The following is a 27744-nucleotide window of genomic DNA, read 5'->3' as shown; positions in this document are numbered from 1 at the left end:
TATTTATTTTTTACAAGTAACTATTACACATATTAAGCTTGAAGACAGTTACTTATGTGTTAAAATATTTATTGATCTTATAGTGGATGAAGAAAAAATTGATCTTAGCTTGTTTTGCCTTTATAATGGATTTATATACCTAATTTGTGTCAGAATACTACTATAAACCAAAAACAAATATTACTAATAAGATTTTTTTTTACTGATACTAATATAATTATGTTAAATGTATATTAAAATTATTAAAATAAACTAAATTATAGATGTATTTTCATAAGAATACATACTAATTAATTTTAGTATATAAATAATATTTTTAGTACTCATAAGATAGTTGAATCTCCAATAATTAATGAACATAAAATTTTCTAGCAAAAAAATGTTATTACTGTCCCTAAAATATCTTGTTATATATGATTTTTCAAGTATAAAGTAGTCAAATGGTATCATCAAAAGTTTTTTTTTGTTAATGAGTTATAGTTCAAATGACATATTCTCTTCATATTTACTCAAGAGGTCAGAGATTATTTTTTCTTTTTGGCGAGGGTATCATCTAAAGATCCGATTTTGGGCTTGCTTAATTAATGATCTTTAGTGTATAAAGTATCTTGGGCTAAGGCCCGTTTTAATACAAAGTTTATAAGCACCTAACATGGGCCTTGAATCATGTGCCACCATGAAACGCACCGTTGCGCCCGTAAGATTTAAGAGTCTAAAACCCTAAATCCCAATTCCTCTCTCCCTCCGAACAGAAACTGGCACTAGCACTGTTTTAGTTTAAGTGTTCATACATATTCTGCCCTTAACAATCGAAACTAATCACGAAAATGATATGACATGGTCTTTCATCAAAAGCTAAAGTGGTCGAATTTTAGCAGAATCAGTTACATTTTGTTATAAAAGAAAACAAAACGGATCATTTCAATGTCAAAAGGTTTTATATATATATATATATAAAAAAGCTGCAAGTTCCATGAGTTGTTCAAGCCAATTGAAGCTCTCCTTTTTACTTGGAAGAAAATGGAAGTGTCCACTGGTAAAAGTTGGCATGATGATATTTGAACCCTCTGCTAGCTTTGTGGTTTTGTTAGGCATAATGCAAACAATTCTGAGAGTTGAGTTTATAAACAATCATTTCAGAATGGAATATTCCCCGCCATTATGAATAATAACTGCCAAATGCTAATGCTATTGTGTCAGCACACCACCCTTCCTTGCTTATCTGTATTATTAGACTGTTGCAACTAACAAGTATTTTGCAGAAAAAATGCTGTCTTTAGGTGAGAACAGACAAGTTTGACTAAATTATCCTCTAATAGTTTTCAACTATTACTTTTACGTAAAGACAATTTTATGTGAGTAATGTTAAGTGTGATTTTTTTTTTCTTTTGCAAAATCTCTATCAGGACACCAAAGATGAGTTCCTTTGAAGCGGTTCCCCATTTGGAAGGCCAATTCAGGCTCAGGGACCAGTTACAATTACAAAGACACAAGGCAAGAGATGGCACTCTGATGGTGACAACCCCTTCACATTCTGGATATCAATTACTTTCAATTACATTTAGCTTAATGCTAATCACTTCCACTAACCGAATTTTTATTGAAAAAGAAAAAAAGATTTTCAAACCCCATTTTCTTTTCACCTTTTATCAAACCATTACTTATTCAGAGGACCATAGTGTAAAGGAAACAAAAAACAAAGAAAAGACGATGTCCAATTTGTGTTGAAAATGATTGTAGGTAAAAATTGATGACCAATGATTCTAGTTGCAGAAGACAGCACAATCTGACTTTCTACTGATCCCATAGTGGAAAGAGGATCATGCACTCAGCTCAAGTCTGCAAAAACTATCCTTATGCAATTATCATTTCTCTCGTGTGAAAATAAATTACTTTTTCTAAAATAAAAATCAAACAATGATGTTCAAATAGTAATTATTGTAGAGCATATTTACCCTCCTCGCATGCAGCTCTTATTTTTTTGGGCAAGGCATAGTGACTACTGACATATACAGCAATAGATATTATTCCAAAGTCTTCCAACCATGTCTTTATAATATATCTTCATTTAGATTTGTTTTCTTTTCTTCTTGGGTCATGAATCATGATCTTTTCTTACATTTAGTGGTGTTTGTGAAGTGGCTATGTAACAGCCACATTGACAAAGAGGTTGTTGAGCCATTGAGATCTCTCATAAAGGAACGACTCTGACACGAAATTTTAGATTTAGTTAGGAACCCCATTAATGAGTATTTTAATGACACTATTATCCAAATTTGTGATTTGGCCGTATTAGTCGTTATCTACAACATTCTTGTGCTCAACTTTTGTTGGTGATCCAACCTAGACGCACAAGGTAATAAAGGTAAAGTGTCTAAAGTTGAAACTTAGTCAAAAGTAAACAGCAATTGACACAGGCATGCAACATGTAAATAGCATCTTGGATTGGAAGAGCCTCCAATATTTTCTGCCAAACCTGCAAACCCTGTCTTGAGCTTCTTTAATCTGTTTAAAAATACTAAAATATTGTTGTCTCCTCATCAGAGTTGAAACTCAGAATACTAGTTGATGCCAAGCTACCTTTAACAGTAAATTTATGAACATTGCTGAAAAGAAAAGAGAAGAGGAAACAGAACCAAGCAAGAGAGGCTTTGGAATTCTCTCATGAATTAAAAATTCTTTTTCTTCTTTCTGTTTTTTTTCCTTCTTACATACTGTGGCAATCACTAATTCACTATACATCAAATCAAAACTCTCATTCTCTTTGCATTTTAAAAACAATGAAAAATGAAAAAAAGAAAACAGTTAGTGCCCAAATGATTATTACTGACGATCTTTCACCTACATTAAATGTTTGCCAAAAACAATTAAAGAATCTTGAATAAAAAAATCGTCTTCTTCCATGTCCTGCCAAAAGAGAGAAGTTGATCATGAGTAAGAGTTTATTATATTGTTGTTAATTCATAAAAAAGTGTGACAAGTATTAATAAGTACTAACTAAAACATAGTACCTAATGATTGTGCGTGATTCTGAATGGTTGTACAGGGCTGAGAGACTGGTAAGAAAGCTAAGTGTTTTTAAAATCAAATTATGCACAGTGCTGAAGTTGGTGTAACAAGATGATGATGTTGATGATGATGACGAGGATGTACTACTGTTCTGAACTTCTGATCATGTGATAGGCAAGGCATGACTGTAGACCAAGCAAGAATACAGATTATCAAACTAAAAAAGATAAAGTAAAGGTTAAAATTAGACAAAGAAGCTGAGACCAAAAGCAGCACAAAAAGAAGCAAGAAAGAGAAGAAAACTAACCTTTTTCGGTATGTGGGAAATGGGTTGTCCTTATCACCCTCCATCCATGAATTGAATTTCTTCAAAGTGAGTCCCTCTTGGCAATGGGGACCAATTTCTGAACAGTAATAAGGGTATGTAAGTTATGTGAGATTTCTAATTCAGGGGGAAAAGAATAACTTCAACGACAATAAGAAAAGAACAAAAGGACTTCAAAGCAATAAAGATTGAAATCAATTTGTATATCTAGTGAAGCAAGAAACACCTAGTGGCTAAGAACATATTAGCATATTCTTTAGGCTCTTATGTTTTTATTGCAGTATCACCTCTATTATGTTCAGCTCCATATAATCATTGATAATTTTAGAATCTTGTACTTTTGGTCTAAATATAAAAAATGTTCAGGGTCCCCTTGTTTGCATAGAGCCCTGCAGATAATTTTTGTTTTTATGTTTTTCTGTTTGTATCTATGTGCATGAGGTTGGAAAAAGAAACAAAAAACCAAAGCATTCAGCGGCATAAATTTCCACTATTTTACAAGCATAATAGTGAGAATGGCAGAAGGGATAGAGAAAGTACTTGAATGTGGATGGACATGTTTCACATCCAGCCATTCCATTCCTCTTTAGAAAAAGTTCAGCTCAGTGTATCCGCCTGAATATGGCAGAAGTTCTTCCACCTCAATTCTGGAACGAGAACAACTCATAGTTTTCTTCAGTCTGCCATGAGTTGACTCAACCTCAGCCATGAATATGCCATAGACAGGCCTGTGATCCGAAAATCTTGATTCCCCGCGGACGTAAGATAATTGATGAAGACCTTCTCCAAACCACAAGATTCTGTCACACCTATAAGAAAAATACTTATATAAGCATAACAAATTTAACAAAACTATGTCAACAACTATGAAACACACCCTATGCTTCATTTCTACTTTCTTCATATTGAGTAGTAAGTACTTACCATGCAGGTGTTCTCCTTTTCTCCTTTGGATGCATATCATCTCCTGCATATCTATCTGAATTAGTTGAATACTTGTATGTTGGGGGAAAATATATCTTCCCTTCATTCCATCCCACAAATACACGGCCTCTTTTCTGTTCTATTCTCAACTGCAAGGAATGTCAATAATTAAGGCTCATTATGCTTTGTCACATAGCACTAAAAATGAACCTAGAGCTATTTAAATGGTTAAACATACATACCTGATCATTCTCTAATAATGCTCTCCAGTTTTGCATCTCAACAAGTGCCTTAGCAGATCGGTAATTGAGGGCGATTCGATAATTCAAATCTCCGAGCCATATTATTCGACTACATTAATGAATTTTAAGTTAGTTCATGAAAAGAAATTATGTTAAATGGAAAGGAGACAAAGGAAAATGATTTTCAGAAAACAGAATTAGCAACTGCAAGAGACAAAGACAAAGACAAACAGATTCTTACTCATGCTCAAGGATTGTTTGTGGCGACTTCTCATTGTCCACACCATTAACACGCGGAAACCTTGTCTTTTTTAAAATCTCCATCACATCCAAATTTCTTCTTAGTTCATCTCCCTCTTTCTGTCCAGAGGTTAAATGGCTACAGATAAAGCAAAAGCTTGTTTCATGCAGTGACATGCTGATTGAGATGGATCCCTGTAGATACAATCAAAATAACTCTCTCATTAAATCCAATTTATTATGAAAAATAAAAATTAGAACTATATGACTGACATAACATTCACCTTATTTCCAAGATAGCCCATCAAACCTCTGCCAACACATGATACTTTCATGTTTTGCACATGATCTTTCAATTCACTTCTTACCCATATGGTAAGGTATATTCCCACCATTTGCTTACTTGCTACAAGGCAGTACCTCGAACGCCCCGGCATGCCATATCCATCCTCATTAGAGGCAGGTCCGGCATAAGACATTGGCGAAAATAGAACTGTACTTGGTGAATCTCCAATGGCATTATCATCATCAGATGAACCCCATCTTGAATAGTCACTTGGTCTTGAGTAGTCACTTGCCCTTGAATAGTCACTAGGCCTATAACCCCATCTAAAACTGGGATCAAAGTCACTTGGCCTTGAGTAGTCGCTTGGCCTTGAAAAGTCACTTGGCCTAGAGTAGTCACTTGGCCTTGAGTAGTCACTCGGCCTGTGGCCGAACATTACACGATCGCAGACACTATACCTTCGATCTAGTCGTGGTTGAGCAAGTGAGGGATCATTGTCAATTCCATAACTAGTAGAAGTTGTCTGGAACGATCGCCTATGGAAGAAAGATGAATTCTTCTGCCTAGCTGATCCCTCAAAATCAGCATTTAGCTCTGCAATTGGCTGAGGAATGGGAGAAGGTGTATAACATCCACTGCTTCCACTAGTGCCAGGAAGGTTGTTTAAACTCTTTCTGATGAGAGCCAACCATTTTTTGGCAGGGCCATTGTCCTCAGCCCCTAAGATATTACCAGCATTCAAGGGAACTATCTCTTGAAATCTGAAAGAGGGTAAAAACATGTCATTGGTAACAGTTAGAACAAAGGTTGATCAAAGACTAAGTTGACAAGAACCAAGTCAGAATTCCTACCCTAGAACATATATATCTGCTGGTGGTGAGGAATGAAGCCAATCATCCAAATTCAAATTACTCGGTGGTGATCTTCCAGCAACATTCCATGTAGCAACAAAAATGCTGCTCACAAAGAAGAGAAAAGCACCAGAGAAAATATGAACAAACCAGTATTTTTTTGGTAAGAAACAGTAAAATCACAAGAGGAAAAGGAAATATACCTATGGTTCTGAACATCAATAATTCGAGGATGATCAAGATTCATTCTTCCTCGCCTAACCTGATCTGCACTCCTGCTAAACTTCTCTGTTCATTTGTAGTGAGGAGGTTTAAACATTAGATACTTGTCATGTAGATGTAAATGTTCTTTAAACATCAAGATTTCCAAGGAGAGGCATCATGAAATTCAGTACCTGTTTTGCTCTTTTTGATAGTGCATGGTTCTCTCTCAGAGAAGCTACTCCTGCTACTCCTGCTTCTGTATTCTACGTTACCTCCTGCTTTAATAGCAATGCTAATGCTTCAAGTTCATGTACATAGAGAAACAAAATATATAGAAAACTGTAGTACGAAGCACAATTGGTGAGTATATACTATATAGTTTTGTATATATGGTTTTAGCTTAATTTTCTTAGATTAAAAAACAACAAATGAGACAGAAGTTGATGAAAGACCCTAGGCTTCAATTTCCATTCGCAGTTTGTGTTATTTGTTAAATTCCCTTGGTTTCTCCGGCAACCAACTAGAAGCTAAGTCCTATTCCTATGCTTGTTGCTTCCCAAATTTGTTAAAAATGGAACCTCTTATAGAAAGTGAATTTTGAAGAAGACAAATCAAAGCATACCCACCTCCATAGGCAACAGCACCTGATAGTGTATCATCAGTTCTGCATTTGATATTGAAGAACTTTCTAACCATTTTCTTTGACCATGAGAGCTTCATCAAACCAACAAAAAGACAGAAACAAAAGCAGTTAACAACTTGCAGAGATTGCAATCAACAACACACATCAAAGTATTCATCTCTACAACATAGAAGAGAATGGAAAAAAGAAAAAAAAAAAACCTTGGTTTTCTTTGAATTGTCATCTCTCATTTTTGCAACTTCTACTTCATACAGCTCCTCAAGCACACTATGATATTTCTCCTCAGAAGAGAATTATAAGTTATAACCCAACACCCCCACCCCCACCCCAAAAAAGCTCTCTTCAGAGCTTCAAAGAGTAAAAGATCATTGCTTTGAAAACCGCTTCTCCAAAATCCACCCTTTCTTCTATTTCCCCTTCTCTTTCTTGACTTAGACACAATACAAAACTCATTTGTATCCCAGTTTATAAACTCCAGAGCACCCCCTATCCAAACAGAACAAAACTAAGATCAACAAGAAGTGAAACTCAGCAAGATACAACAAAATGCCTCAATTTTTCCCCCTGGGTTCTGTCTTTAGGTGCTATGTTGCTCTTGCCACACTAAGAAAAGTGTAAGAACATGGAAGCAGACTCCAATAAGAAAAGTGTAAGAACATGGAAGCACACTCCAATAAATATGACAGAAAGGAGAAAGCGCCACCAATTACTAGAGAGAGAGACAGAGAGAGACAACACTTTAATGCGTGGAAGTGAGAAGAGATTCTGAGGTGGTAGAACAATACAATGCAGCAAAGAGAGAGAGAGAGAGAGAGAGAGAGAAAGCAAAGCTTCAAGTGTTGTAGTGTTTCTTTGTTTCTCTCTCTTGGAAACCAAAGCACCTCGTTCTCTGCAAACAAAGCATCGAATTTGAACAGAATAAAGCGCAGTAAAAAGAGAGAGCATACAAGAACTTTATAATTATTATTATTAGTAAATTAAATAATCACACTTTATTGTTTTTTATAAGTGACAAGCATGGCTCAAGAAATTAGACAAGGCCAACATGGAAGGAAGGAAGGAAGAGCGGGCAACGGGCAGCGAGTTTTTGGCTTTATGGAGCTGAACAAAGCCTGCCCTTGGTCAGCAAAGTGAAGAGGGAGATCTAGCAGCATCATAGAGCTGCATTCCTTCCAGTTTTTTTGGTCTTCCTACTAAAGCAAAAGCACCTAAAAGATAAAGCTATTAGTTTTCATAATCTTATATTGTTTTATTATTTTATAGCACAATGAATGTTTAAAGATAAGTATATACTATTTACTATTACTTACTATAATGCTGCAGTGCATGGATTATGACACAATTGAGTATTAATTCATATAACAAAACAATAGATTTTAGAATAACATGCAGTGTTTCATAACAGAGTAGGGATAGAGATGTGAATATGACACATTCAAAGTTTAAAATTTTATATAGCTGTTTCTTACAATTTGCCATCTTATGAAAATGTAACATTTTATATATGGACCAATGTGATGAATATGATGTTTGCTTCTATAAATTGGTAATGGTGAATTGGTGATAGGTGTTTTATCACTGACATAACCTCAAACTATGTCTTTGAAAATAATGGCAGATTACCCAATTTTGTGGTGTTGGTATTGTTCATTGAGGGTTACTTTTTTCTTTTTAGCTCTTAGAACTTACCAGCTATGTCTACTCCAACTTGTGCTATGGGATTTTTTATGAATGCTATCTTCTGATGATTATATCAGTATAGTTTTAGACTTTAGGCTTTAGGCTAAAATTTATATATGCATTACACCATTAAGAGCTTCCTTTACTACTAGGGATGATAAAAAATTAATAATTTTTCTTTTTTCATTTTTTTTTGGTTAATATTGTGATGCGCCGCCCATGCTTCCTTTGAATTCGTTGTGCATTTTCCATAGGTCTCTAAATAGTAATAAGTGTACCACATTACCAAACAGAATTTCCTTTTGCCTTTGGCTTTCAAGTTTCAAGCTTTGAACTCTCCCTTTGACCATACAGCCATACCTAACTTTTTCTCTATCATCATACTTGTTTTTTCCGTCTGATCCTCAGGGTTTTATAGTTTATAATTCCCTATCTTATTTTATTAGTTTAATTATTCCGTTTTTATAATTTTATTAAATTTTTAGTTTTTAATATTTTAAAAATTTATAATTAAATTTTTATGTTAGGTAAAAGTTTTTAATCAAGTTCTTTTTAATTAATTTTTGTTAAAAGTATAATTTTTTAAATACTTACTTTGGTATTTAGCGTAAGATAAATTATAAAATATTTTAAAAACCAATATTCTAGAATTAGTGTGTTTCGTTTGAAAAAAAAATAATAAAATTTAATTATAAATTTTTAAACAAAAAAAATTTAATTAAAATATTGGTAAAATTACGAAACTAACCCAAAATTTGTTTTATTTTATTTAAGAATCATACCGTATAAAATTTTATTATGAAACCCTTATCGTATCGACTTAAATTTTTGGGAGAAGTTGTATTATAAAATGGTATCAGAATTTTATGTTCGAAAAATTTAGAGTTCGATTCTTGATGAACTCATGCAAAAATCAAATAAATCTAAAAAAATGTTCTTACTTGAAGAGAATATTAAATATATAATCATCTATATTGTCTATTTATTTTCTCTTATTTTTAAATTTTTAGGATGAATGGTATCACGATAAATTTTAAAAAGAAAAACTTTTATATTTTTATGAGAGCTATTTTTGTGGTTGAGGCTATATAACCCCACCGGCCTCCTTCAATTCAGTCCTTAACTAAATAATTAATGGTCTTATTAAGTAGATAATAATTTTTGTAAACAATATGAACAATGGGTTTTAGAATTGACTCAATAAAGTAAAAAATATTCTATCCTAAATTACTTTTTAAACCTTAACATCAAAATAATTATCTGCACACTTACTGAATTGAACATCCAATCATTGTTAACTGTGCATGAATAAATCGAATCAAAAGAAATAACCATCCAATTAAAAATAATTAACATAATTATCTGCATACCTATTAAGATGAACATCTAACATATATATTATTTATATTATTTAATATTCTCATTGTCTGTGTATATTTTTTCATAATTAATTTATTGGTCCAATTACATATTTCCGATTAAAAGGGAGTTGACGGCGCAATACGGCCATTTGAGTCGTATTATTCATTATTATATATATCACCAAAAATAAAAAATGAAAGCAATTTGCATTTCATATCAAACAATGCAAGTCCACCCTTCAAAAGAAGAAACACACTTAGCACTAGCAGCTTCATATATATAAGCCTCCACTAAGCGGTGTCTGCTTAGTAATAACTAATAAGTATTAACTGCCATCATTGCCAACCAGGTCCCAATCCAGAAAGAAATAGAATATATTGTCACCTTCTTCTTTTTTTTTTTTCCTAACACTTTCATGCCAAAGGAAATACAATTTACTGTCCGTACACTTTTATAGTAGATATCATTTTAATATTAGTCTTTTTTAATACTAATACACGTCCTTTCTATTTTGTTAATTAAAAATATAATTTATTACACAATTAATTAATAATAATTTTTTTAGACAGGAGTTAAAAATATTTGATGTATGAATAATATTACTAAAGAAAACATATATATATATATATATATATATATATATATATATATATATATATATATATATATATATATATATACTAGCTAGCAAAGCAAATTTAGTTGTATACCTTTAAAATGAAACTTTAATAAAAAGACAAATAAATAATAAAAATGGAACGGGTAATAGGGGGTCAAAGGCTTTACAAGGCTCTCTCCATCACTAATGAGTTTGAATTATTTCCCCAATTCTTTTTTTTCCCAATAGGTTGGTGCAAGTATGGTGGAAACAAATCGATCAAAATGTGTCTAATCAAATCCAGGGGAAGAAATTGTATAAAAAATGTGATATAAATAAAAGCACAAACATATAGTTGAAGCTAGTAGGATCAAAGCACAAACTAGAAGGACATTTGGAACTCATTTTTGGCCTTATGAATTTTCCCAAAGACATTATCACCGAGTGGATTTCCATTGTGATCAAATCAGTGTTATCTAATCAGCAAAGCATAACCTTATTACTTATTTTCTAAGTGCAAATAAATAAATATAACATACTGAATTTAATTTGAATGTACCAATATTTCTATAATCATAACCATAATCTTATTGGAAAAGGTTAAGGGGAGCAATTTTATTAAATTTTGTCCAGCATGTAACCAGCAAAAGAAAAGTGAATAATCACACACAATTGGATGAAATCTCACGTCATTAAAAATATTATTGATAGCTACTTGATAGCTACAAATCATAAAATTTGCTGGCTCTTAGCACTCCTCAATTTTAGTTACACTAATAGAGTATTAAAGTTATATTTTTATAATTAAAAAGGCTTGGGGGTGTCACAAACATAATTATATGGTTCCTTACTTCCTTAATATCCCAAGATTACATAAGATGATGACATGGTGTGCTTTTGCTTTATGTAGGAATTTTAGAACGTCGTTACGTTAATGCGTCATTGAATTTGAAGGTGGGTCTCTTGGAATCATTTGGGAGACAGTAAGGGAGAAAAGGGAGGCCCTTGAACAGTCCAAATAAGTTAAATAAAGGGAATAATTGTTGCTAAGATTAAAGAGAATTGGGCCATATATGGTAATTGCAAAATATTGCATAATCTAAAGGGAAAAAAAGAAGTGGTCCCGAATTATATATATAAGGAATGTGCTAAGTCTTGGTCTATTTTTCTTACATTTTTTGAGTGTTGAGTATTGACAACCAAGAAGATGCAACGGCATCTTCATCAGCATCGGTGGTATCTAGGCAGAACCAACGTTTTCGGATTCAATCAGGATATCATGAAAAAAAAGAGAGATATTTGGATTCGTGTTTTATTATTCCATGTGTGATTATAAGGTAAAGAGACCAAGCTAAGCCTACGACCTATTATATATTAGGTGTTAGATATTTATTTTGTTCCTTGCTTTGCTATCATTATACATTTGGGTTACATGTACAAAACACATATTTTCCGAGAAAAAAAAAAAGTTAACGCATTATAGTTAACTTCACATCAAATTAATAGTTAAGATTATAGAGTCGTTAAATAAAAATTTAGTCAAATTATTTAAATTATTTAATGGTTTTCAGTGAATAACTTTAGATAAACTTAACTATATTTAAATCTTTACCGATATATATACACATATAATTATCCATGATATATGTATAAAAAATTAATTACTAATTAATTAACTACTGTATATAAAAATATATATTTTTGTGTTTTAGAAAAAATTATATTATATTATTATTATTATAAATAAATTTGATTTTTTATCTAGTATAGATTTAATTATTATATTATAATATAATGTATTTGATTATTTTAATAATTAATTATTTAATTAAAAATATATAGATTAATATGTATAAATATATATAAATACATAATAATTGATCTAATTAATGATTGATTTTTAGTATATATATAGAACATTTATATTTATTTATTTGGTTGTTTATTTAGAAGTTACTACTTTAGCAATCCCAGGCTAAAAATAGTGAATAAATAGAACTATTATTCTCATATTTGTGATAAAACAAAGATATACCACGGCATGCATGTTCTCCTATTTATGATTTTGAAGCTTGTTATTTATTTTTCATGCTCCATCAATGAAATAATAATAATAAGAATAATAAGAGAAAGTATAGGGAGTCAATAAAATATTTGTACAATGTGTACAATTGAGGTTTAGGGAGTATTAGAGATATAACTATTAGTGTTACTTTTTTCTATTCTGAGATGTTTATTATTCCTAGTATTCGGATAGTTATTCTGGATAGTATGAATGATGTTAATTTTATTCATGGACCAAAGATTTAGCCTTAACTTTTTTGATCTAGAACTCTAATACCATGTCATGAACCGATTCATCCCAAAAGCATAACTGACAGGACAATGTAATACTAATAGTCATTTCTCTAATACTTCTTAAACCTTCATTGTATACATTGTATGCTTAGACCATTGGCTCCTATACTTTTTCATAATAATAATAATAATAATAAAAGCACAAGTTGAGGTTTATGAAACAGTTGTTACAAATTTTCTACGCACAGAGCAATCCCATACACGTATTGTCATGAAGATTAGGCAAAATTAAACCGTGAATGTATTCAACGGAGACATAATGAATATTATGAATCTGTGAAACAATTTTCACGTAAAGATTGAATCATGCACACGGTATCTTGCATATGTATCGATCAGAAGAACTTTAATTTCCTGTAGCTTTGAATTTATCACTAAGCCACCAATGATGAATAGTAAAAGATCAGATAAGCTAAGTGAATAAGCAAAAATGGGAGACATCACTTGGGTAGGTTGATATATAACGAATCAAAGTATTGTATTGTCTCATTTCATGCTGGTGGGAAAACGTTGGCCACAATTCAACAATCACATTTTTGAATGATTGGAATTCATTTGGGACCATCTGAATTCAATTCAATTTGTTAGTCATGCATTTCATTTATTTTTATTATGTATATATTGTTCGTTGATGTCTTAATTATTGTGTGTGCTAATTCTAATCACAAATGTGGGTAAGGTTTCTATGACACACACGTGTAAATGTAACATCTATGATCTAACTCATCATTAATGCTAAACCCTCATCAAATCACAACGTTTTTTTTTAACATAAAATATCATCTAACTACCACAAAACACAGACACGACACACACAAACAAATTATCCAACGCAGTAATAACTCTAAAGTAGTTGTGGCTATATGTCTTTAAAATTCAATTGATCTTTATTTTTTAGATATTTTTAAGAAATTAGAGCCTATCGTATATGTATATGATTTACACTATAATTGTCCTATATTTCCTTTCTAATTCTATATATTTCCCTTAGCTTCTTTATACATTCTGCCTCATTATATATATATATATATATATATATATATATATATATATATATATATATATATATATATATATAAGTTTAACAACAACAATAATTTGAAGAATATAAAATCTATTTAAGAAATAAGTATAAATCATCAATAATGCTTAATTGTAAATAATTTAATTAATATCCTCTCAAAATATCTGATCTACTATAACAAATTGATGAGATCTACCTTAATATAATTATTTTTATTTTATTATAAAATATTATTTATACACTAAAATCAGTTATCTTAATTAATTATTATATATATATATATATATATATTAACTCATTTTTAATGTGTATTTTGTATTTTAATATATATATTTTATATCACTAACTAATTTTAATGATTAGTTTTAATATACACCTATAGTATTATTGATGTTATTAATTAATAGTACGTAGTAAAGATAGAGTGGTGAAGAACTTGAGAAATATATGTGATATTATAGTTTATATTATTCGCTAATAGAAAAAAAAATTAGTTCTATATTATCAAACAATATAAAAAGGAAAAAAGAATACAATAAATTAAAGCATATGCATGGTAAATAGTTATCCGGGCACGGTAATTTTTTATTTTTCTGAATTTCTATTGACTAGGTGTAAATTTATGTTATACTTTCAATCAATGTATAAAACTATTTCTGACACTCTTAATATAATGATACAACTAAAATCCTTAAATCCTTAAAAGTTGTAGACATATATGATGAGGTTAACTTAAATCCTTAAGTTTAAACCGCAGTCTTTATAATTGTTTCATAGGTGAAAATTTTAGTAAAGATGTTTTTATGTAAAGTTAATAATTAATAATTGTTAGACAATAATTTAATCAAATTTATTAAATTATCTAATCAGTTTTTATTTTTTTGGCTATTAATTTCATATGAAAATGATTGGATATTTGTCCATACATATAGTTTATCGTAATAAACACCTAGAAATATACAGCGTGTTGTTCCAGGAAAATACATAATACATTTCATACTTTGTTTGACAGATGAGAAATCTTAAACTATACTATGTTGAACATAAATAATTGACAGGCGATTGAAAAGGTAAAAAAAACAAAACAAAAAGAACCCCAAAGAAGATCTGCTTCTTGCTGCTTTTGCTTTTTGTTTCCTAAACCACCCACCTTGTAAAATCTCCGCCAAAATTCTGTTTTACGAGGCAGTCAAAGAGAGAATGAAACTAAAGAACCACTGCATTATCTTTCTTCTTTAATATATGTTTCTCATTTATCCGTTTAATTAATTTATTTTCCGATTCTTTAACTTGCTTTTTCTGCTTTGAGCGAGAGACCCCATTTTGTTTTGTCTCCTTTTTCTTTCTTTCTTTCTTTCCTTCCTTGCATTGCCTCAAGTTTTAGTATATGTTTCAGAAAATGTGTTTAGGGTTTTCCAAATGTCACAAAAGCTTTCCTCACTTGTCACTATCTTTGCATATATACATACACAACCAAACACAATACCAAAGCTATACACACATATATGGTTTTTCTTTGTTTCTCGCATAGAATCTGTAGTAAAAATCTATATAGTTCCAAACTTAGAAATCATTTGAGCATTACAAAAATCTAAAGTGAAAAGAATTGTTATAATTAGGGGAAAAAATGTAGTTGGAGGAAATGATAAAGATATTTTATACAAAAAATATGCTACAGAAAGGTCTGAAGTGCATTCAAAGAGTGACACGCATTTACCAAAGTATTCACCTTATATATATAAAGTGAAAACTCAGGTATAGTCCACTTAGATGAAAATTTAGTCAAATCAGTCAAATCATCTAACGGCTCTCATTTATCAACTTCATGTGAAGTTGATTGTAACTGAGCTTTTATCATATTATTAACGTAATAATTCAATTGAATTCTTCGTTATATTCCACCAATCGATGCTAAGTAAGAAGTACTGATGACTCACTGTGCTATGCTTTGACCAATTCATGCCCTGTTTCGAGTTTTTCTTGTCCCCTCAGGGGTTGAAATAGATGTTCTATTTCTTTCTTCACTACTTATAAATGCTTTGCGAAAAAAAATAGGTTAAAATTTCGTGGCAGGGGGTAAAAACTTTAAACCAACATTGAGGTTCTAGGTTCTTAGGTTCAAGTACATACAACAATAATTGAAAAAATTCATTGATGATTGCAGGGTAAGCTATTAGATTATATAATTGATTGTCTAGTATTGTCGCAACTTGGCAAAGGCTATTCACTCTCATCATCATCATACATAATTATTACCCAAAATTTAGTTACAAGGGCAAAAACGGTGTTAGATATGCTTATTTTCAAAACTGAGGATTAAACAAGCAAATAAAGCCAAAGAATATATACGATTTTTTTCTCCCTTATCAACCAATTGGCAAAATATCGTAGCCACCGCTTTCTCCAGCTAAAAGTAATTTTGAAAATTCACTTTTTCGATTTTATAATACTGAAGCTTTTATGTTATCATAACCTTTGGATTATTAGTTACTCCTTCTGTAAAGCCTATAAGAGAAAAGAAGTAAATGTAAAATACAAAAATGTCAGAAATATAAATATATATTATTGGGCTTTAGTTTATATGGGGATGTTATATACATATAACTAAAAGATTTTTGGCTAGAATAGGTTAATGGACAATGCAATATATATATATTTCAAGAAACTTATATTACCGATCATACGATCTATTAAAAATATGAATTTCATGATGAATAATTGAATATGCTGAATTATGGTGCAAAACCAATACGTAATTTAAGTGTCAAGATACATAAAACAAAATCACCCTTTTTTTAAGTTGGAAACGTGATTGCAAGTATATTATTTGGAAAAGTTTTTAAATATACTGGTACACCGGTATTTCAATAATTTTTAACGGTGAATCTTAATTATATATATTATATATTTTTTATAATTAAAATTAACGATTAAAAATTATTGAGGTATACTTGAAAATGAAACAATAACCGCTCACGTCCTCTTCCACTCTCGTTGTTGCAACGGATCCAAGACTCCAATGTACCATAGTTTGTTTCACATAACTGATACACTTTGAGATTTTGGGATGATTTTTTTTAGGTGGACTAGACAACCCTCAATTTTAGATACCTTAATCCTAAGTACAACACACACTAAGATGCTTCTCACATACTTCTCATTTTTTCTTCTTCGATTGTGGTTGGTAAGAGTTAAGCTCGAGATTTTTGAGATGGAGAGTGGACAAAATGCCGTGAGAGTTAAGCCTTATTGGCAGACTTTGGGAGTTTGGGTACACGGTGTTGACCATTTGAAACTGAACAATAGTGGACATTTTTTTTTTGGGACGGTAATAGTGGACATAATTCAAATACGGTCTCGGGATAAATATAATTGGGCTTGGCATAGTTATTTATAAGGATCCACGTTTACTAAGAGACGCTAGTTCCACGGTTTTCTGGACCATGAGTTCTGAGCATTGAGGTTTCAATCTTAATGTTTTTTCAGACACGAAATGGTTTGAACTCCATGTCCAAAAACAAAAAAGAAATGTTTTGAACTCTTCGTGGTACTAAAGACCCAAAAAAAAAAAAAAAAAAGAGGAACTCTTCATTGTACTTGGGTATAAGAATTTTCCAAGCATAGACTACAGGCACATTATATCGTTAGTTAGTAAAGGTTAAGTATTTTTTTTGTTGTTACTATTTTTGGATGAAAATTAAAATTGTCTCTAACTTTTTTTTTTTATAAAATTATCTTTAATATTATAAAACGTTATAAAATTATTATTTTTTTAAATTTTTGACTAAATTACCTTTTATCATCATCTCTTCTTTTTACTCTCTTTTTACCTTCCCAGCTCCTTCCTCCTTTCTGTTCTCTGTTCCACTATTTCCATCCAAATCTTCAACAACAACTATTTTTTTTAATTTCAAAAAAATCAAGCAAAGCTAACACAGAATCAAAAATCCATCAACAATAACAACAATTCAAATTTAAGACAGAAAATTCAAGAAAGAAGAACGCAGAAAAGAGAGAAGCAAGAAGATGGGTGGTGTTGCTGTCGTCCGATCCGTTGCCATCGCGATTGAGGAAAAGAGGAGGAACGATGGTGCAGAAATGATAGTAAAGGAGAACGATGTGATAGCGATGACCAAAGCTGAAATGACGTCGTTGAGGTTGATGCCGACATAGTTGTCATTGAGGGTTAAGGAGAAGCCGGGATTATTGAGAAAGTGGTCGTCGTGGGAGATGAAGAAGGTAAAGCCAATGTCAATGAAAGAAGGATTGAAGTTGGTAATAGAGAGAGGAAATGGAGAAAGAGACGGGGACGGAGATGGTACGGTGGCGGAAAGAGAAAGATGAAGAATTGAAATTGTAGTTGGAAGGGAGGTTCCCAAGAGAGGGGTAAGAGAAATGGTAGAAAAAAGGGAAAGAGAGGGAAGAAAAAAAGAGATACAAGGATGGGATAGGGGTGTTATTTTTGTTTTTTAGTATTATTTTTATTAATTTTAAGAATAATTTGATCAAAAAATAATATTAAAATAAAAAATGACGATTTTATGATGTTTTATAATGTTGAGAATGATTTTAATAAAAAAAGAAGGTTGAAAGCAATTTTGATTTTCACCCAAAAAGTTAAGGATGAAAAAAATACTTAATTATGTTAATAACAACTTTATTAGGTATGCAATAAAATAGACTACAAAAATCTGTCATTTATATAAAATACAAATAAAAATATATAACACATATTAAAATAAATTAAATAATATATATTATTCACAAATACAAGATAACTATCTTAGTAACTTATTTTAATATTAAATAATATTTTTGTATTAGTAATTAGTAATGATTAATGAGAGATTGGTTGCTCCTTAAAATATTCAGTGTTGTATGTCCTTGTATGATACAAGGAAATCGGAGGAGTAAACAGAACACAACCAAACATGCATAACAGCAAAAGAAAAATACTAGATGACCTAACAGGCTAACAATTCATTGTGGTTGAAGTTGTTTTGTGCGAATTGCATGAGAAATGCCTCTAATAGTATTTGGAGTAGTCCTGCAGCAACCACCGAAGATAGAAGCCCCAGCCTGACGCCATTTCCCTACATATGATACAAAATCATCCTCCGCCACCCCACTTGATTTCTGCAACCACATAACATTCGCAATATTCTTAACTCGTACCACTAAATTCATATATAGTACCATTGAACTCACTCACCTCCCATTGGTTGGTCTCAGCAATATAAGTCTCTCCACTGTTGGGATACACAATTATAGGCTTACTTGTACCCTGCCATTAAATTTCTTTTGACATTTAATACTTATACACAAGTACAAGTACATAACAGAGGATTTCAATTAATTAAACTGAAGTGTCACCTTTTTAATAGATGAAATCAAACCATGAATAAATCTGGGAGCTGTACAGTTGACTCCAACTGCCACGACCTGTGAGCATGAGTCAGCAATAGAAGCACAGTCCTGAATGGGATCACCATTAACCACATGGGTCTCGTCTTTGCAGCTAAAAGAGAACCATGCAGGGATGCGTATGTCCTCTTCCACAAGAAGCTGAGCATAAGCCTGTGCCTCCAATTTATTAGGGATAGTCTCAAAGGCAATCAAGTCAGCACCTGCGTCAACAAGAATCTTCACTCTTTCCCTGTGGAAATCTTTTAGTGTTTCCACAGTTACTTCGTCTCCATAGTCCCCTCTGTCACACACATACAACATATAAAAGAATTCAAAACTAACCCTAATCTACCTTAACTTAATTACTATGAGTACCTACCTATATTCAGATCCATCAGCTAAATATGCGCCATAGCTTCCAACTGAAGCTGCCACTAGAATAGGACGTTTCCAACATCGATCATCACTGAGAAAATCACAAGAATCTTTGGTGCATCTGTCGTAATAAACCTGTCGAGCCTCTCGGGCAAGTTCTACGCTCCTTCGAAGCAAGCCTTCACCTTCTTCTCTAGACACTCCTTTCGCCTCAAAACCCTGGAGGGTTGCCTATTTCGTTTCCCAACCACAACTTCTTAGACACCATAATAACAAACGGAATCATAATTAATTAATTACCTGGTAAGATGCTGTTATTATTATGTTTGCTCCTGCATCAAGGTAATCTAGATGAACCTGTGTTTAAGCATATTAATTAGTACTAAGATTAAGACATGGATGGTGGAAGAAGCAAGTGGCCGCGTACGGATCCAAACACGCGTGTCAACATCTCGCATATTTTCCTAGTTAAAGCAAGGATTGTCGTTTTCATAAGAAAGTTGTTTAATATCATTTGTATTTATCCAGATCCATCCACAGCGTTACAAAGAAACTTATCAAGAATCATGAATAAAGCAAATTCATCGCATTTCCTCTTGCGTCTCGTTCCTTCTTTCTTTTTTCCACAATTGATACTTAATTTGTTAATTTATCAGTGAAGTGAATTCATATAATCATGCCACCTGTCTCTTCTCTTGGGCGTCTTACAATGAACCTAGATATAAAATACGTCTAGATGTATAAAAAACATTTATTTTATTTAATCTGATGTTTCAAAGTATAATTTTTTCTAGTGTTATAATACTTTGTGATTATAATTGCATTAAACAAAATGAATTGAATGAAATATCGAATGAAGATTTGGTTAACAAGTTAAGAAAAAAAATAAGGAAAAGGAAAAGTGTTAGTAGTAGTAGTACCCTTCGGACTAAATGGGGGGAGCTTATAAGGCATTTGGCACTCCAAAGTGGGTCGTTGAGGTCCGCACCATGACGTTCAAGCTCAGTCGCGAACCCACCATCTACGACGGCACACCCACCACTTCCACACTTATCTAGAAAATCCCTCATAAACGGCCACGTATCACTCCCTTCCAAACCCATACCTTCTATGTTCTCCTCTTACTCTCTTTTATGTTCGTTAATTAACACCACCTTGCCACCACCCTTTATAGCCTCGTTTCTTTCCAACTTTGTGAAATTATCCTTATGCCCTTCACTCCCTGCTAACATAACTCATTTTCCTCATTAATTATTCAATTGCCAAATCCTACCCTGGGCTATATTCGTCTTGTCCTAAATAATACTCTACTCGTTGTTACATTAATACTTGCTTAGCTTATATAATAAAATTAAATTAACTTAATTATCATTTTCTTGCCATAGTATGTCCTATGTTTATATATATTCATTTATTGCATAATAAGGAAGTAATATAGTCCGATCTTATGGGCTATATCTGTGATTTGCTGGCATCAAGATTCGCATCATATACCAGATAAGTATAAATAATAATTGTTGATGGCTGAAACCTAGTTAAATTATTTCCTGCTCTATTTTATATATAATCTTGACAACTTTATGCTTCCTATGAAAAGAATGGAAGATGAGTTTTTTGTTTTTTTTTGGGTAATAAGAAAAGAAAACCAATAGTGAGTACTTTACAAACTAAATGGAGCGTCATGTAGTTAATAATAAGCTCAGCTGGTAAGATTACAATAATGGCCAACAGGAATAAATCATTTCTGGAAAATAATGCTTAATTGCTTATACAGTCATCACTTTGACCGGTCCCACCACCAAATAATAAATCATAATAAAAAAATAATGGTGCTTCTAAAACTAAGTTGTTAGTTTCGTATGAGCTGCTTCATATATGAGAAGCCAACACAAACACAGCAAATTTCGGAGTTGACATTATCATTGTATTACTTATTTATATTAATGAAATCAACAAAAACTGAAGAGATATGCCTTGGTCTATTAAGCTTATCATTAAGAATAAGGTGGATATATACATCTTAAACAGTGGCTGTGGCGTGAAGAAACGTCCAAATTAAGATGAATTTATCATATCCAATAACTCCATCATCATCTTACCCAAAAAAAAAAGGAAAAAATCTTGTCAGCACCTCAATCCACTAGTCAAGACGAAAGTTACCCATTGTCCAATAGATACACATGCAGAACTTTCAACTCTTGAACCGTTCAGATATTTAATATTTTAATTTTAATTTCATATTTGTAATAATATATCTTGTAGGGGGTAATTAGTAAAAAAAAAAAACAAAATATGAAATTAAAAATAATAGATGAACGATTAGTGCGATGTGGTGTGTGGTTGGACTAACGTCCACGTCAAGTAGTGTTTCAAATGAAGACAACGAAATCAGGTAAGCATTGCTTGTTTTTGGGTTGGGTTTCAATTATGAATTATTATTTACTTTTTTTGCATTCAAATGGAAGTGGTCGAATCTCGTCACGAAAACCGTCCAGATTTATTTGTTCCCCCTTTCCATTGTTATTAATTTATTATATTAGAAATACAAAAGCTAAAGCACTATCTCTTGTGGAGATAAGATGAAATAAGTAGCATCTAAGAAAGGCAGTTTTTTTTTTAAAGGAAAAAGTTTAATGAAAGTTTATATCCCATTAAAAACAGCATGATTTGGTATAAACGCTGCATTATTTTACGAAAAACAAAGATAAGAATACAGTTATTTGTTATATATCGAATTAACAAAAATTTATTTGCATGTGGATTTTCTTATTGTAAAATTAATAGACTGTAACTGTTCTGTTTATTATGATGCGTGTCATCACCGAGAAAGATGTATAAAACACGTGTTACAATGAGGTTCATGCTCCGAAATTACAAGTTTGAGTTTGTCCCACGAAAACATAAAGATTAAGGTGCGGGATTGTTTCGCAATTCGCATTGTTGTTGACCACAATTAAGGTATGATCGATCCCTCTTGGCTTGTTTCTGGTCTTAACGAGTGTTAAGTAAGAATCTCATCAGAGGTTTGGCATAGACATTCACCTCGATAAGAAAACGATACATTGTATATTGTATAGTAGCTTTTGAAAGTTGCGTATCTTTTATATAATCTTTAGTAACAAAATGATTCACAACTTCAATCATTATGCAAAAGTTGTGGATAGTGGAAGATTTTAGGACTCCAAATTGGATCGTGGATGAAGGTGATAGAGTCGGAATATGTTGAATTTTGCTTGTTTTCTTCTTTGTATTGGTTCTTCTGTTTGCATTATTGCCTTTACTATGAGGATTTAGGGTAGTATTTCCAACACTTATATTGGCCAACAATGGTGCTAAAGCCAATGTAAAGTTTAGGTCAAGTATTGGAAAATAGTAATTGGTAGATCTATGCATGGAATCTGTTGTGACTCACTGACTTGAGAGTTTTATATAGCAATCAAGTAAGCTTAACTAATATAGTATTCAAGTTAAAAAAGCAATTCTATGAAGTAATTTTGGACGGTAGTAGTAAAATTCTTCCAACAAAAGTTCCAAGTCCAAAAATAAGTTTGAGTATAAAAGGGCAAACGAAGCTCCAAGCCCAAAAATAGGAAGCTATTGGGCCTCTCAATGCCAGAATAAAAAAAATATTCAAAAAAATAAGGAAGGCGTAAAAATGAAGATAAAGCTAACCAAGTTGGATTGATCTAATAGTTAATTTACTAATCCACTTAAACGAGTGTCCAAAGTTTAAATCTTGCTTTGTCCATGCTATTTGTTGTTGTGAGATATCATATAAAAAAAGGAAGATAAAGCTATGGAGCGAAAGCTTTGCTTGATGGCCAAGAAAGCGAGTTTTGGGAACTGGATACAACAACAAAGTGACCCCTAGTGTTGAAATTATAAAAACAAGGTAACAATAAAAGAAAGAAATCACTCCACCCCGTGAATATGAACATTATGGAATGAAATTCAAGTAACTAAGGACCACGAACTGTTCCAAAACAGAAACAAAATGGAGCCTGATCATCAGGCAGCATCCCTCCTCCTTTGCTGGTATCAATTGCTTCCAACATTCGCACCACCTGATCCATCTCCGGCCGCTTGTTTGGGTTCCCATCCCAGCATTTTCGCATGATGTTCGCCAATGCACTCGGGCAGCATCGAGGAATATCCGGTCGCAAATTCTGATGAGTAACTGCCGACGAGACATCAACAAAGCTTCGTGTCGAATATGGCATATCACAACAGTATATTTCCCACAAGCAAATGCCAAAGCTATACACATCACATCTTCTATTGTAAGGCTTGCCTACTAAAACCTACACAAAATCAACTTTAGTTTAAACACATTTTAAGGCCATAAACTAACATAATATTACTTATTTTCGTTTCATACATACCTCTGGTGCCATATATCCAATGGTTCCTGTTTCACCTGTCATCTCACTTGGATTCAAAGCTTCCACACGAGCAACTCCAAAATCAGCTATTTTCAAATTTCGATTCATATCGAGCAACATATTATCTGTTTTAACATCACGATGCACGATCTTTTTCGAATGTAGATAACTAAGACTGCAATTGAGAGACAACACTATATTAGATAACTCAGTCCTAAAAGAGAATTCAACAGCTGTTTCCTCACCCTCGAGCGAGATCCAAAGCCAGCTGAATCACAGTCTTGTAAGGAAGTTTCCTCCGTCTGTTCTTAAACAAGTAATTTTTCAGAGTTCCACCGGGGATGAACTCAACAACCACGCAACATGCTTGAGTAGGGAGAGAATCTTGGCCTCCGGCTTCTCTTGGGATTCTGAGGTTTGATGTCCCCATTGAAGCTCCAACAAACTGTCACAGGAATGAACAAAACTGAGTTATGATTAACAAAAATTCATCTTGCTCTTAACAAAGCAGTAACATTTAATTCAAATTTAAATGCATGAGTGAGAAGTTTGTACTTTTGTAACATTTGGATGATCAAGTTTTTGCCAAACAGTAACCTCCTGCTGGAATGATGCTCTTAAGGAAGCAGCAGAAGCACCACCATCCTCACCCCAGTCCAACACTTTCACTACAAAATTCAGCACAGCAGCACTCAGAATGTCTCTTGAATTCGATAACAATTATTCAATTTACAACAGGCTTAAACATTAATTAAACTTTGATAGGATACCAAAACTTTTAGTATCTAAAAACATTGAATAACAGGTTTTGAATTCTTTGGACAACAAAAGACAATTAAGAGTGCAAATTGAAACCTGCAACATCTTGGCCATCATAGGTGCCCTTATAGACAGTGCCATAGGCCCCATTCGCCACAACATGTTGCAAATTTAGTTTTGCCAAATCAATCTCCCACTCTTCTTTAGGCCTTTTGGCCTCAATATGTCTAGACAGAACCCTTGTCAGGTGTTTTTCTAGCTCATCATCCAAACTCTTGAGATCAATCTTATCAGCTCTAAACAGCATATCTTTGCTGCTTAGGTTCCCACTACGCTTCATCTTTGAATTCAACGCCTTAGCTTCTTCCAATGCCCCTTTTGGTGTCCCAACATCCCCACTTTCCGAATGCATCTTGGACACCTCAATCTCGAAAGCAAATGAAAAATCAGCACCAAAAAAAGTGTTCATAAAACACCAAAGCTATGAAACAAGTGTCCCTATACATTCTTCCTAAATCAACATTCAAAACCAACAATTTTCTCCTGACCAACCACCTATCCCTTTCACTATCCTGAATTTGTTCATTCCGCGGGTACAAACCACAAAATTACCAATCATCTAGATTTCCAAACATTAAAACAATGCCAAACCTATCAGAAAACATCCCAATTCACATAATTCAACGACCAAGACCACGACCCAGAAAAATCAAATTTTTGGGTAAAAAAAGCAAAATTACCCCAGTAAAAAACTTGAAAAGGACGATATGAAATCAAGAGAAACAGAGGCACAAGGAGCTGCATGCAATGCAAGCAAGTAAATCAATAGAGAATTGCAGAATCACGCTAAAAAGTTTACAAATTGAATGAAAAGAGAGAAACTTGCATGAAGGGCATCCCATTCCCATGTATGATATAAGTAATGCATGGTACCTACCAAAGCTTGAAGCGTTGGTGTTGATGCTGCTCTATGAATCATAGGCTTTGGCTTTTGAAAAAGGAGTTAAAGCGAGGAATGCAGAGGTTGTGATTCTTTGCATCATATCATATCAGTATCTGAATCAGGTATCAGAATTCAGAAAGAAAGTAAAAGGGAATGAATGGTGCAATGGTTAACACATATATATGGATACAAGCGCGGGTCTTGTCTTCCTTAAAACACGCCCTACGAGGTTCATAGGATCAAACTCTCTTTTGATTTCGATACTTTCTTCAAATATATCAAAATTTAGGAGAGGAATAGGGCCAGCAATTTTATGTATTTTGGTCAGTTGATGGCTATCAATCACAAATGTTGTTGACGTGACATGTTTCGAAGAAGATTTTCGATTTAATTATTTTAACTCATTCAATATAATTTATTGCAATAACTTAATTATTTTAACTAATTGATTTGATTAAATATTTAAATATATCAATATAATTTATTATAATTTATATTAATTAATTATATTACATTAATAATAATTCGTTATATTAGGGAATTAAGTTTTTTCATTTATGAAGTCTAAAATAAAATAAATAATTTATTATTTATTTTAATTAAATTCATTAAACTTAATTATATATTATATATGAATTAAAGTTAATTTATAAATTATTTTATATTATAATATACAATCAAATAAATTGTAAATTACTTTAAATATATACGCACAGGAAAATAAATTTAAATGTGATTTTATATAGTATAGATAGTATTTAATTAAGAATGGTGCATTTTTAAGTGTTTTGATATGATTTAATTATATCAGCTAATTGATTTGATTAGATATTTAAATATCAATGTAATTTATTATAGTATATAATACTTGATTAATTTTACTAATTTATTTATAATTCATTATATTAGTTAATTGATTTATTCATTTATAAAGTCTGAAATAAAATAAATAATTACTGTTTATTCTAAGTGAATTCATTAAATTTAATTATATTATATATAAATTAAAGATAATTTATAAATCACCTTATTTCTTTAGCCTTTTATATTCCATAGATTGTTAAGTTTTATATTTCGTTAATATAAGGTAAAACTTTTTTCATTCTAAACAGAATTATTTTATTCATTATTAACTAATATCATTAGATTTTATTTATTAAAAATATGAATTAATTTTATATAACAAATTATTAATTAAACTCATTCTAAAACGTAAGCAAAATAAATTAATTTCCTAGGCGGTCTAATGTAGATCTATGATTTTTACAACAATCAAACAAAGCATAGAACTTGTGAATTATGATCAAAAGGGAATAAAAAAATAGAGCCCACGCCATATTGACTTGCTTGCCTCCATTGCATCTTAACAAAACATGGGTCCATGGAGACTAATCCCAATTCCAAACTGGGCAGATAGAAAATCTATCCGGATCCCATACAATTAATTTCAACTTGCACCCAAAATTCTCTTTTAGTCTTTTTGGGTCTTCTTTTTCCCAACAAGCAAGCATATACACCGGCAATGGAGAACGGCATCTTGGCACTGGCAACTTCAGAACGGCAAAAATGAGAAGACTGGTTGCTCATACAGCGACGGATAATGACAAGGTTGTGCCGGCGAGGAGGTCGACGACGATCGGAGATGCTAATGTGACCAGAGAGATTAGATAGCGGACCGGCAAGAGGAGACTTTCACTGATACTGTTGTCATTCAGATTGCCGTCGCACCGGGACGCTCCCTATCTGTAACTGATGGAGGTGAGTTGCTGCAAGGAAGGCATGAATTCAGATCTTATTTTCATACCCCTTTTTTTACTCAATACATTTTGATTTGCCAGTATTTATGATGTAGAATAAGTGTTTTATTTTCAATTCAAATCTTTTTTCATTTTTTAAATCATCAAGACAGATTTTTTCTTCTTTTGGATTATGAAGGATATGTGATTTTGGATGCACTCCGATTTTAAAATGATTTACTCGAAAATATACCTCTTCTTAGTTGCTATAAAATCCTAAGAGATGTGGTCCTACAATCTTAACGTATGTACTTGCTAGAATTTATGTTTGCTCTTATTTTTTTTACTAGAGAAAAAATGGTTAGGCGATATAATTTGTTGGAAATGATTGTATCGC

The 27744-nt window shown here is 32.1% G+C and overlaps 3 protein-coding genes across 5 annotated transcripts; all 3 read right to left on the bottom strand.

The window, feature by feature from the left end:
- Nucleotides 1-2632: 2632 nt before the first annotated feature.
- Nucleotides 2633-7956, bottom strand: LOC112711771 (type IV inositol polyphosphate 5-phosphatase 7). Of its 2 annotated transcripts, none has more exons than XM_025764485.3 (13): nt 6925-7956; nt 6708-6795; nt 6273-6356; nt 6081-6165; nt 5878-5982; nt 5025-5787; nt 4742-4935; nt 4501-4609; nt 4259-4407; nt 3875-4143; nt 3317-3413; nt 3012-3194; nt 2633-2907 (listed from the first exon to the last, which is right to left on the bottom strand). In XM_025764485.3, exons 1-10 carry the CDS (start codon nt 6952-6954, stop codon nt 3921-3923), a joined length of 1830 nt encoding a protein of 609 aa, XP_025620270.1. In that variant the 5' UTR covers nt 6955-7956; the 3' UTR covers nt 2633-2907; nt 3012-3194; nt 3317-3413; nt 3875-3920. The 2 variants fall into 2 exon arrangements, with proteins under 2 accessions (XP_025620270.1, XP_025620267.1); XM_025764482.3 differs by having other exon boundaries at nt 6273-6359; nt 6925-7955.
- A 10523-nt stretch (nt 7957-18479) lies between these two features.
- On the bottom strand, nt 18480-20897 carry LOC112711770 (homocysteine S-methyltransferase 3). Its single transcript, XM_025764481.3, has 6 exons — nt 20448-20897; nt 19828-19884; nt 19532-19758; nt 19120-19453; nt 18959-19030; nt 18480-18882 (listed from the first exon to the last, which is right to left on the bottom strand). Exons 1-6 carry the CDS (start codon nt 20628-20630, stop codon nt 18727-18729), a joined length of 1029 nt encoding a protein of 342 aa, XP_025620266.1. The 5' UTR covers nt 20631-20897; the 3' UTR covers nt 18480-18726.
- Nucleotides 20898-23246: 2349 nt separating this feature from the next.
- Nucleotides 23247-25831, bottom strand: LOC112711768 (serine/threonine-protein kinase 52). 2 transcript variants are annotated; one of them, XM_025764480.3, is made up of 6 exons: nt 25606-25831; nt 24765-25089; nt 24465-24577; nt 24155-24354; nt 23910-24084; nt 23247-23828 (listed from the first exon to the last, which is right to left on the bottom strand). In XM_025764480.3, the coding sequence occupies exons 1-6, from the start codon at nt 25645-25647 to the stop codon at nt 23487-23489; spliced, it is 1197 nt and encodes a 398-aa protein (XP_025620265.1). In that variant the 5' UTR covers nt 25648-25831; the 3' UTR covers nt 23247-23486. The 2 variants fall into 2 exon arrangements, with proteins under 2 accessions (XP_025620265.1, XP_025620263.1); XM_025764478.3 differs by having other exon boundaries at nt 24765-25095; nt 25606-25830.
- Nucleotides 25832-27744: the final 1913 nt, after the last annotated feature.

The sequence above is a fragment of the Arachis hypogaea genome, chromosome 9 (assembly GCF_003086295.3).
Source record: "Arachis hypogaea cultivar Tifrunner chromosome 9, arahy.Tifrunner.gnm2.J5K5, whole genome shotgun sequence".
Classification (NCBI taxonomy): domain Eukaryota; kingdom Viridiplantae; phylum Streptophyta; class Magnoliopsida; order Fabales; family Fabaceae; genus Arachis; species Arachis hypogaea.
This window is presented reverse-complemented; position numbering and strand designations above follow the sequence as displayed.

What these genes read in the sequence shown, in the direction of transcription:
- LOC112711770 (XM_025764481.3), bottom strand. Translation starts at nt 20,630, where the DNA reads ATGGGTTTGGAAGGGAGTGATACGTGGCCGTTTATGAGGGATTTTCTA. An exon ending in TAATAACAGCATCTTACCAG is followed by an intron (nt 19,759 to 19,827) that starts GTAATTAATTAA and finishes GAAACGAAATAG; the next exon opens with GCAACCCTCCAGGGTTTTGA. An exon ending in GCTGATGGATCTGAATATAG is followed by an intron (nt 19,454 to 19,531) that starts GTAGGTACTCAT and finishes TGTGTGTGACAG; the next exon opens with AGGGGACTATGGAGACGAAG.
- LOC112711771 (XM_025764482.3), bottom strand. Translation starts at nt 6,954, where the DNA reads ATGAGAGATGACAATTCAAAGAAAACCAAG. An exon ending in AGGTGCTGTTGCCTATGGAG is followed by an intron (nt 6,360 to 6,707) that starts GTGGGTATGCTT and finishes TTGCTATTAAAG; the next exon opens with CAGGAGGTAACGTAGAATAC. An exon ending in TGGGCTATCTTGGAAATAAG is followed by an intron (nt 4,936 to 5,024) that starts GTGAATGTTATG and finishes TTGTATCTACAG; the next exon opens with GGATCCATCTCAATCAGCAT.
- LOC112711768 (XM_025764478.3), bottom strand. Translation starts at nt 25,647, where the DNA reads ATGATTCATAGAGCAGCATCAACACCAACGCTTCAAGCTTTG. An exon ending in GCTTTGGATCTCGCTCGAGG is followed by an intron (nt 24,085 to 24,154) that starts GTGAGGAAACAG and finishes TCTCAATTGCAG; the next exon opens with TCTTAGTTATCTACATTCGA. An exon ending in TTGGATATATGGCACCAGAG is followed by an intron (nt 23,829 to 23,909) that starts GTATGTATGAAA and finishes GATTTTGTGTAG; the next exon opens with GTTTTAGTAGGCAAGCCTTA.